Here is an 11,005-nt window from a genome sequence, read left to right as displayed (position 1 = left end):
TTTGTCATTTTCTTCCCATCTTTGCCAGCCTCAGCTGCCTTGAGTTGTTACTCTTTTTTAATAACCTGTGATTGCCTGACTGCAGTTCTATGCCTTGGTGGGACGTGCAAGCTTTGCATTCATAGATGCAGTTCGGAACACTTTGTCCACCTGTAGTTAATCAGTGAAGAAGGCGAGGGAGATGTTAGTGCGTGTTTGTGGTGTAAAGTGTACAGGAAGAACAAGAGTCCAATTACTTAACAAGCTCCAGGGCTCGGTTCCTTAGGGCTGACGAAGCTGGTATTGCCCTTACCCTCCCCTCAGCTCCTCTCTGTTCCAGCAGCCACTCTTCAAGCAGACCTTTTTTCCCCCAAGCCTTTCTCCTTGGCAGCATGTAATCGCAGGTTGGAGGTGTTTTGTGGTGTCACATTGGAGGAGGCTGGGCGGGAGAGCCACAACCCTCTAAGCGTTACTAGCACTGGAAGAAGCTGGCCTGTGGGGCGGTCGGGGAGGAGGCTGGGGCAGGCGTGCTCAGCGCTAGCACCGGCAGAGCAGCAGGGGCTGCTGGGGTGCTCCGCCAGGCGGGGGGAGGGTCCTGTTGGCTTGAGCTGGGCGTACATCAGGGCGTGAAAAAAACAATATGTCAAGAGCAGACGAGGGAGCGCAGGTTGGCAGAGTTCCAGTTCACTCGTGTAACAGGATCACCTTTTGTTGAAATGTAAACTCAGTGAAAAATGCCTACATGTTTGAATGCTGGTAGGCAAATGTGTGACCACAGCCATTCCTCGCCCGGTCCCTGCCATAGAGAAACCTGGTGCTTAAATAATATGAAATAGTGATGTTAAATGACGATTTCTCCTTCCATAGCGCTGTCAGCAAGTGTGCCAGGGCCCGATGCCTTGCAGGGCAATGGTGCTGCAGCAAAGAGCGTGGTGGGCACTCCGTTGGCACGATAAATGGGGTTGTGGTCTGTTACTAGAGCTGTTCAGCGCCCGGGCGGCTCAGGACAGGCCACGTGCGGTGCTGGCCCGGGTGAGCCTGGTCCCGGGCTGTGCGCGGGCCGGCGGGGGGTAGGTGCCGCAGCGGGGGCGCGGGCGCCGCGGGCCGAGGCACTGGAACGCAATGCTGCTGGCCGAGTCCTGCAGGGTGCCCGGCACAGGGCACGTGCTGTGGAGGCAAAGGCCGCGACGGCGTTTTCGCAGCCTGTGCTGGCGCCTGTTTGGGCGGCAGCAGCGGCAGGAACGGTTCAGCTGTGCGCGAAGCCGAGTAGCTGTGAGCACATCGCGGCAGCCAGCCGTCGCGCCGCGTCCCCTTAAACGCGTTGAGTGCCAGCAGGGCAATGATACCACACGGTTCTTGTTTGAATGACCTAGAATTATTTTTTGCTAGAAGCGCTTACAGGCAGCTTAGTAAGGCCGGGGTTTGTTGTTTGTTTTTTTTTTTTTAATTGCTAAACAAATTTTTTCACAAGCCAAAGACTAAAGGAGCAGCACTTTTGAGAAGTGGAGCCCGGAGAGGGAGGTGGAAGTGTGCAAGGCTTATGGACTTGGGCTCACTTGTTCTTGCTAAGCTTTGTAGATTTTTGTTTTACTTCCCAATTGTGTATAGGCATGACACCCCAGGCTTTTCATCACTGTTGCTACAGTGGAGCCACGGGACAGAACCAGCCGTTTAATTGAAAGTTTTTTTGTTTAGTTTATTTTTTTCCTTGTGAGTTGCAGCCCATAGTGAGGGCTCAGATGCTAACGCGCACTTGGCACAGGGCGGGCTGCAGCTGGCACTGCGCCAGTAGCTTGTGCAGCCCCCCCAAAAAAAAAAAAGGAAAAAAGAAAGAATAAGAAAAAGGCTTTGTTTGTGCGCCTCGGCCGCCAGGGTGAGGGGCCCAGGCCTTGTGCCCGGCGCGTGGCCCGGCACCGCACCTGCGGGCTCACACGGGCAGGGCTGTGCCGGCCCCCGCCTTGCTCTGCGGCTTGGGGCGAGGGCGCTGCCGGAGGCTGGTGCTCCCCGGCACCTGTGGCCCGGCCTAACGCCCCCAGGAGCCGCAGCCTTCCTCCGGGCGTGCCTCCGCACCCCTCAGCCCCCCGCGCCCCCGTGGCGGCGGGCCGGCGCCTGGCAGGGCGCGGGGCTGGCGCAGGGCGCGGGAGGCCGGCGCGGTTGGTTTGTCAGGGTAGGGTGGGTTTGGTGGCTTTTTAAATTTTTTTTTTTTGCTAGGTTGTTTTGTGCTTGCCAGGTGAATGAATTAGCTTAATCACGCTGCGGTCCCGTGTTGTGATGGGATGAATCAAATCCCTCCAAAGGCAGAAGCTGGCTCAAGAGCTGGATTTATTAGCTCACTTACATTCCACACCCACAGCTCACAGGCTGCGCCGTTATGGATATTCTTGGATGTTGCTAGGAGAGCACTTTTTTTAAATTTATTTAAGGTCGAGGCAGAGCCTTTTGTTACAGTCATTTTTGGGACCCTTGGGTAAGCTGGCCCACGCTGCGGCAGCGCGAACACGAGCTCCCTGCCCTCCCCGACCCCTAACTTCCAGCACAGCCTGGGGTGGCCGCGCTGACAGTGGATTTGTGCAGGGTTCTTGGTAATCAAAAGGCTCAATAAATACTTTCTTTTTTTTTTACTCCACCAGTTTCTGGATTATTTTAGTTTTGTTACAATTCTGATCATGCATCATAGGACTGCAACAATGAGCTTTAAATAAGTATTCTTTGTGCACAGTAAAATAGAAATAAAGGAACATTTAACAAGTTAGCATTTCATCATTATACATCAGATGGTAGGCACAATAGATAAATCAAGCAGCTTGGTTTTTATGTAGAGCACTTTCATGAAGAATGTCATGTAGACCAAAATGTAAGAGGAGCTATTAGTAACCCACCCACACACCCTCCAACAAGCCCTTTATTGGGGGTAGGGGGGCGGGTATGTGCACAAAACCAAAAACACTGAACAGTAGGAGGACAAATTAAGTTACTGTAGGCAGCAGTGTGAATATTAAAAACCTCTTCCTGTGAAAGAATACTTCAGACCCTGTAAAAACTGGTTCAGTTAAAAATAGATGTATTTACATTTAAGTCTGATCTAGCAAGTTTTCCCAGCAGGTGTAAGAGATGTACAGTAACTGCAGGTCGTACTCAATCTGACTTGATCAGTGAATGTTTTGTTGTGGGTTTTTTTTTTTACAGTTGCAGCTATTAGGCCTTAAAGCACCAGCATATTACAGCGGTGGGATGAGTAAGTATCTCCGTCTGCTTTGCTACCAGTACGGCTGCCGGGATAAATCCCAAACCTGTCGTTAGATCACACTCTTGTTAATTAAGATGGTTTTTTTTCCCAGCTCGAGAGGTGCGGGTCATTTACCAGGGCAAGATTGCTTTCCCAGGTACTCACACGTGTCTTACCTCTGCCCCAGCACTGGTTAAGTACGTGAGGGCAGAATTTAGCTGTCGGTGTTTGCAGCTGGCTGCTGCTATAGTAAACTATTTGGACGAATGCACCTGTTTTAGTTCGTACGAAGATGCTTGGGTTTTGGGAAGCCACTTACGCTACTTGTTCAGGGAATAACGACTACTAAAATACTAAATATTGTCAAGGTTAGCTCTTTGGTAAGCTTTGACGCCTATAGGTTAACGCAGCCTCTAATGCTGGGCGCAATGGTAGGATGGCTCAGTGTTACTCTACGGAGAAGGAAGCGTTCATTTCACCATGCCAGTCAAGATAGTTATTTGTTTTATTTGGTTATTGTTCAACAACAAAGTTCAATACTTTCCAGGTGGAGCGTTGAACTGTCCCTCTGGTTCCCTCCCTTGTCAATAATAAAAAGGTAATGAAGAAAAATCCTGTACTTTGAGAGACCTAAAACCTCATTTATGCTAACAAGCTTCAATTGCAATTTAATGTTACAATTATTTCTTCATGGGAGCGAGGAGGACTAAGCTGAGGCCCCTCCAGCATCTGAAGATGGCTGTCCACAACCACCATTAAAACAAAAAGCTAGCGTTGAAAAACGCACAGTTTACAATAAAAAAGTAGAAACCAATTCAATTCCCTTTTGTTACGAATATAAAGTTTCTTGTAAATATGTACAGTCCTTTGAGCTATTTCTATAGCAGGAAGCATTTCACGAACAAGACACAAAGATATACACTTTCAGGACTCGACAAGCCCCTTTCTGAGGTCTTGAAGATCTTCCATGAGATGCAAAGATTTAAAGACTGATCTCAGCGACCTTTCGAAATATCCAGACCAGGAGACAAAAACTTTCAGCAAGTTTCCTGCCAAATCATCTGATCTAAAATAACCCAACAGACAAGAGAACAGAATACGATATTCATGAAACTCGCCAAAGGACACTGACAAGGCATTTGGATTCTTATGGGTTTCCAGGACAGGTTAGCACAGGCTCGCAAGGGACTAGCAGAGGTTTCAGAGTGTGGCCAAGGGAAGATTGGATGCAGTTTTGCTCTTTCCAGTTGTAAAGAACATGGTTGTTCACTTAGAATGATGCTTTCGCAGATTGAATGGTCAAAACCTGCTTTGAAAATCATTTGCTCTCTGCTTCATGTTCACAGCAAAAGAGAATAGAAAGCAATAAATGGGTCGAGGTTAGATACGCAGAAGCCAAGGCAAAGGTGCTCGCTGTGAGTGTCCTCTTGTGCCGTGACATTTGGTTCTTATTGTACGACAAGTCACAGCTCACGGGAAGCGCCAGCCCTGGGCTGCGCGTCCCCCTGGGGAGTGTGGGACCGTCAGGACTACGGTGGCGTTTCTGAAGGGACCTTGTTCACTGCTGAGAGCAGAACCCAGGCGTGGCTGTGAGTCTTGTCATACAATAAGGCTTGTTAACTCTTCGTTGCCAAATTTCCAGAGTAATTAACAATTATTTTGCAGCGTAATCTAAAGGTTTCAGTTAATTTACAAGTGAGGTGCAATACACTACTCAGCAAAGCAACCTAAAAGGAGAGAGCAGCCAGTGATGGTGCAGCAGCATGCAGTGAACTGTCATGCAGAAGACCTGAATAAAGTCTTACACCCCAGTAGCTTATAGGTAATGCACTTTGTCTCAGGGCTGGGCACACAGGATCATTGAAAGCAGGGTTCTTCCCTCCCCATCAGAGCTGCTCTAGAGCAATTTTAGTGAGAACAAAATAACTTTCAGAAGTGGCATGTGAACAGACTAAGTCATTTTTCTGGTGTTCTGTAGAGAATATCCAATCACCCCTATTGAGAGACTCGCTCACCTCGGCCCTTCTGTTTCCAGGGCATCAGGAATTCCCACCATGTCTCAGAACTACGCCCAGTTATCTGCTTCAGGGGTGCTAACCACATTAAAGACCTGGGGTGGGACTCTAGTCCCGTTTAATTTCCTTGATGAACTCCTAGGGACTAAAGTGAATACAAAAAGTTCATGAACTGCTTGAAAGGGTAACAGTAGTACAAAGTGCAAAAACAGGAGTGCAGGAAAGTGCAGAGAAATTAACTGAGATGCGAACAATCTTCAGAAGCGTCACGTCTCCCGAGGCAGAGCGAGCTTTGGCCCAGGAATGGTTTCGGCAGCTGGGCAGCAGACATATGGAGTGCATATACTCAGTATATTTCCATTTTTTTCCTGCAGGTCAAGATGAGTAACTTCGTCTAGCTGAGACTTACACTGAAGACTGGTCCCAGACCTGGCAGGGAAATAAAACAACAGTTAGAGGTTGCACATATTTTTCTCACATACGCACAGGTGCCAGCAGCAGTACATCACCTAACTGCTGCTGCTGCTCCCGCTGAGCAAGTGCCATATCCCTGCTCGCTTCTAGGGGGCAGAATTCTGACAAAGGCAAGTACTATCAGCATCGCTCAGAATGCAGCAGGCTCCCATGGTCCCCTCTCCAGACATTGTTCCCCTTCAAGTCCTCCATCATTTCTGCTGGTAAATGCACCTTTGGTTTCGGATCTGGAGGACTTTAGTCTGTTCCAGAGTCCAGCTGCTTTTGCACTTACAGAACCAGCACAAGGGAAGGTGTTCACAGGGCCAGTGAGTTACACCACGTGTGCTCCGTTCTTCAATAGAGGTTGGGGGGGATGACATTTTAATTGCTCTTGCACTTTACAGTAGCACCAGCTCTTCTGTAGTACATGCCCTTCCCTGAGAACTGAAAAGTTCTGCAGGCTCCTGACTTACCTTATTGACTTGAGCAAGAGGAGTTCTGGCACCACTGACAGGGATTCGTCCTCGGCTGCTCTCTTCGAACAGTCTTCCAGGGGACCTTTCTCTGCGGGTGCTCAGAAGCCGGCCTGGAGATTTCTCCCTCTCCAGCGGTCGCCCAGGTGACTTGTCCCTCCGCAACTCTGTCCTTCCCTCGCGGTACCGATGTGGTGTGCTTGGTTCTCGAGGGTGGCTTGGACCTTCTGGTGGTCCGGGGCTTGATGCTACCCGCTTGGTTATGTGCTCGTTGTATGTGGGCGGACCTCTCTTGTTAGGGCTGCTGTCATTCAAAAATAATGGACGCGAACAGCTGAGCGACAAAAACCTCACGTTACGTTTTCTTTTAGCAAAAAATGTAACTTTCCCCGAACACCCAGCAGTGTTTGGGTGAAAAAGCATCAGACCTCCCTGAGCCAAGATGAAAAGCGCACAGGTAGTTCGACAGCTGAGTATCCGCTACATTCACCACACTAGTTAAGTGCCGTAATGAATTGCCAAGGTAAGCCGCGTCTCTGCAACAGGCCAGAGAACTACGCGGTGCCGGATACTGCACCAGCGTACTTTTTCATATAAAAATACACTAAAATTTGATAGACGCCTCTTCACAGACAAAATTTCCAGTAGCTCCAGGATGTTCAGGCCAGGTTAGGAGGAGCTGCAAGCCTCAATTTCTCAACCCCAGTACCTATTCACCTGTCTGAAGTATCGCCGTTCTGCGGAACGGCCCCAGATCATATCCCAGCTGCCCAATGCTGCCCCCCGGGGCATGCTGTTGTCTAAGAGGAAGGGGCTCTCACTTTAGAGATCGTGACAGTCGATCGATGTTTAGTGTCCTATCAATAGCATCTAAGCTCGCCAAGCTTTGAAGTCACAGCTGTATCGCAACATAAAAGTAAACCAGCTGGGGATCGCAAAGCATTTGTGGAGGAGATTTCCCACATAATCCTACAGAGTTAATGTTTCTTTGCCTTCTGGCTTTTTACTCTTTGTTCCGTTCCAGCATGACAATAGCTGGCCAACGCCAGCCTGTGCGATTGGAACGAGGGCATCGACATTTGGGGGGGAAAAAGCCACCTGGAGCAAAGTTTGCTTACGAGGTGCACGAGGACCGTAACGCACAGACTGCATCATACCTGCGTGTAGCAGAAGATCCTCTGTGGTGCTGCTCGTTGTTGGTCTCCTTCACTAGATTGCCCTTACAGCAAATCACTCTTAATTTGTCTTGGTAGGAGGAGGCCAAGTAGATAGCTCCAGATGAAATTGCGGGCCCTAGATACCGCGGATTTGGTATCTCCAAGTGGGCTCGTGCGGGAGTTCTGGGTAAAATTGCAGGAAAAAGTTCTTTACAATGACAGCACTGTACCTTTTCCAGGGAAGCACACATATTCTTGCAGCACATGCTGTTCAAAGTGATGAAAAGAGAACAACTTACCCTAGAGAAGCTCGTGCCTGAATCTCAATCACTTCAAGGGAATTGAAGTGGGTCACAAAGAGATAGGGCTCCCTGTAGGCTGAAGGAGCATCACAGAGGGAGGAAAACCACAAAATTCTCTTATTAAAAATTTCTAAAAAGCATCAGTGAGCACAACAGAGCCTCACAGCCCCTTGGGAAAACTTAAGGCAATATATTTTCTGTAATAAGACACAGACAATGTATCTAAACAGGGAGATGCAAGTGTAAGGATTTGTCGCTTTGAAACTATCTGTATCTCAAAAATTTTTACTAACCAAAGTATCATGAAAAAGGCATTAAAGCCAGACTATTAAGTGAACGAAATCCCATTAGGCAGCGCGACAGGCCTGAGGGAACCACACTGATGTTATCTATTCTTGGCTATTTCGGAAACTACCAAGCGTCATTAAAAATTCCACTAGCCAGTTCAATCTCGGTCAGGCTAGGAGCAGCAAGGAAATATAAAACTTTAGGTTAGTTTTCTTCAAATTGTTTACACTTCAGAAGGCTTGCCATTTGGATTTATAATGATATTAAATCCTAGGAAAATCTCCATAATTTCCAGGAGAACTGGGAGAGGGAAGAGGAAATGGAGGCGCTGAGTGACGAACACCTGTCCCATGAGGGTGCTTCCCAGTTTCCATAACGGAGGGACCAACGTCCCTCAACACGTACCAAAAGCTAAGGGCAAGCGATTCCATTTCAGGTCATCCGTCCTACTGCGTCTTCCATAGGAATCCACAAAGACACCAAATTCTGCCAAGAAAAGTAACATCACGTCATCAGCACGTGCCTGGTTTTTATTCATTTCTTTTTGAATGGTCAAAGGCAACTGACCCTGGGCTTTTTCGCAGGGACGGGGTGGTTACTGCCTTGCAGAGCCTAGGGTGCCATGAATTACTCTGACACTGACTCGGCTGGATGCAGCGGTACTTTCAGTTCCAAAGGGTCCCGCAGTTCTAGGTCTCTCTATACCAATTAAGGTAAGATGATTATTTAATCCACAGTTGGGAAGACTGAGACTCCTACTGCAACTCAGCCAAGATCACTGCCAATGGGCTTCTGAAGCCCTCCTGTGCATTTCCATGACACTGTCCTAGAGGGCCAACAAGAGCAGCTACACAAAAAATAACGCCGTCTTTTATTTAATCACGAGAAGATTAAAGTCTCGTCTGTCTGTATGGAAACCAGACAAGAATGCCAAAGTTTGAAAACCCCTTAACATTTTATCAGGATGATCAAACACCTGCTTGCACTTAACATCGACTCCAACCCCTTCCCTTCAGGCACAGAAGCCTACTCGTGGCAACCGATCCACAGGCACGGAGAACTTTTTAGCCAGAAGCAAGTGGCCAAAAGCAGCTCAGCAAGTGCTATTTTAGCACCAATGCCCTGTGCATCTTGCTGTTTAAACTACCAGCCATATCTCTTGCAGGGCTTTTAGATCCACAGTCTTCACCAAATCTTTGTTACCACGTTCTAGAAAGTCACCTCTGTTCAGCTTCCCATTACAACAGGACTTGGGTACCTCCTGACAGGTCACGTACCAGAGAGCAGAGGCAGCGCTACGACCCCGCAACCACGCAGCGCGCTTACCATGGAAACACAGCAGATACTCCTCCCTCTGCCCCGTTGGGTTCACTTGGATGATACTGACTGGAAAACTGTTGGTGGAAGCAGCAAACACAGCAGAGGCCAAAGTATGGTCGTTTTTATCCAGAAACTCTGCAAAGAGAATGGAGAAAAACAGCCTGATCAGCACCAACCTTTTTTTTTTCCTAAACTGCTTTCGAAAAGCCCCACCAAAAGGGTCTGTGGAGCCACGTGGTGCGGTCCTGGGGAAGCGCCTCCTACCCTCCAGTGTATACTGCTTCATCTCAATTTCATAGAACTTGTTGGTTCCAATGATGATGCTGTAAGTGGTCAAATGGATGCAGCTGCAAGGCTCAGAGGTTTCAATCTCCTGGAAAAGAGCAGGAAAGTACAGACCAGTATTAGTTCACTAAAACAGTTTACAGATTTTTCTTATTCTGGAAGATGATATATTGCCACATTTACCCCTTTAAAAGGGAAAGACAGCAACCTCAAGGTCACTAACTGTCTCTCAAAAGCAAAGTGTCTCTGCTGTTAACACTTAGGACATCAGCTTGATGCTCCTTGAGCAAAAGGAAGACAAACACACACTCTTCCTTCCTTCTTCGCACAACCTAACACAGATACGTCGCCCACCGGGATTTGCGCTGCGATCAAGCAGCTAGGATAGCACTGCAGGCTGGCCTGACACAACACACAGATCCCCAGATCTTCTAAGGACAAGATTCCTTGCGTAATTCCTAGTTTATCTGGAAATTTAGTTGGCAGAACAGAAGAGCATATTCTGGGCTTGCTGCCATCTTGTTAGGATCTAAATTCAGTTGTCTGGAGAACCTGCCTTCTGAAACACGCCTTTACATGCTTTTACAAGCATTTGTCAAGGCTCTTGGCGCCGTGGAGGTGAACGGCAGCACAAGCAGAGGACAGAGACGCCACATCTTCAGGGTTTCCTGCCGGCTGCTGCTCCTCCGCAAGCAAGAGCTGATATCAGCTACAATGCTTTCAGGTGTTCCAAGGTTTGCTGGCATCCACATTGCTTGTGCCAAGATCTTCTCCATCAAACATGCCTTTACTTCCAAGGAGGTCGGCGTCCGAATTACTGTGCCGACTCTGCTTCTTACAGCAGTGCCAGTGTAGCACTCGGTGGGGATAAAAGCCTCAGTCAAGCTGTAAATTGAACCAGTGCCTTCAAAGGAACCTGCAGAAGCTCACAGGAATATGCAGCGTGACCTGAACATCCCTTAATTTGTGAATTGGAAAGGAGACGGGTTTCTGGGTACCGGCCCATTTTAAGGTGGGCAGTGTTTAAACTCTCTGTTCTGAGGAAAGATCCCTATTATTATTTTTTTTTTCCTGGACGTGTACGAGCATATAAAAATGTATTTGTGACGTTTCACTGGACATGTCTTCGAGAGGAAGAGTGGGTTAGATGCTCGAGCATTATGTGCCTGCAACCGGCTGTGTGAAGAAGAGTTGCCACTGTTCTGCTCTTCGCACCCGCGCCTGGCAGAGGAAGCGATGCGCGTACCGGGGCCGTACAGGGTTACGTCATGGGAGGGGTACACGCAGGGGTACACGTGCGAGATCCACGCCTTACTGCCTTGTTTGCTGGCCAGGAGAAAGTACACGTAAAGCAGGGTAAGCGTGGGAAACAGCTGCCTACCCTGTGATGGAATAATACCAAATACCCTTTGATGTTCGCTGGAACAGTAAAAATCAGATACCCGTTTCTTCCTTAATTGCAAAGAAGAGAGAAGTCATTTGTTATGGGTTTCTCCCAAGCCAA

General features: G+C 48.3%; 1 protein-coding gene across 8 annotated transcripts in view; it reads right to left on the bottom strand.

Moving 5' to 3' along the window:
• Positions 1-3,692: 3,692 nt before the first annotated feature.
• The window catches only part of CIT (citron rho-interacting serine/threonine kinase), a 72,943-nt gene continuing 65,630 nt past the window's right edge, over positions 3,693-11,005 (bottom strand). For 5 of the 8 annotated variants that reach the window (XM_064465819.1, XM_064465824.1, XM_064465825.1 and 2 more), the window contains 7 exons: positions 9,481-9,589; positions 9,223-9,351; positions 8,302-8,382; positions 7,606-7,684; positions 7,307-7,489; positions 6,150-6,483; positions 3,693-5,649 (listed from right to left, as the gene is read on the bottom strand). In XM_064465819.1, coding sequence (XP_064321889.1) covers positions 5,626-5,649; positions 6,150-6,483; positions 7,307-7,489; positions 7,606-7,684; positions 8,302-8,382; positions 9,223-9,351; positions 9,481-9,589 — 939 coding nt within the window. In that variant the 3' untranslated portion in view covers positions 3,693-5,625. The remainder of the gene's footprint in view (positions 5,650-6,149; positions 6,484-7,306; positions 7,490-7,605; positions 7,685-8,301; positions 8,383-9,222; positions 9,352-9,480; positions 9,590-11,005) is intronic. The other 3 variants (XM_064465822.1, XM_064465823.1, XM_064465826.1) reach the window with 1 other exon arrangement.

Source organism: Phalacrocorax carbo, chromosome 15 (genome assembly GCF_963921805.1).
Source record: "Phalacrocorax carbo chromosome 15, bPhaCar2.1, whole genome shotgun sequence".
NCBI classification, from domain to species: domain Eukaryota; kingdom Metazoa; phylum Chordata; class Aves; order Suliformes; family Phalacrocoracidae; genus Phalacrocorax; species Phalacrocorax carbo.
The sequence above is the reverse complement of the archived record's forward strand: the minus strand, read 5'-3'. Positions and strand labels throughout refer to the sequence as shown.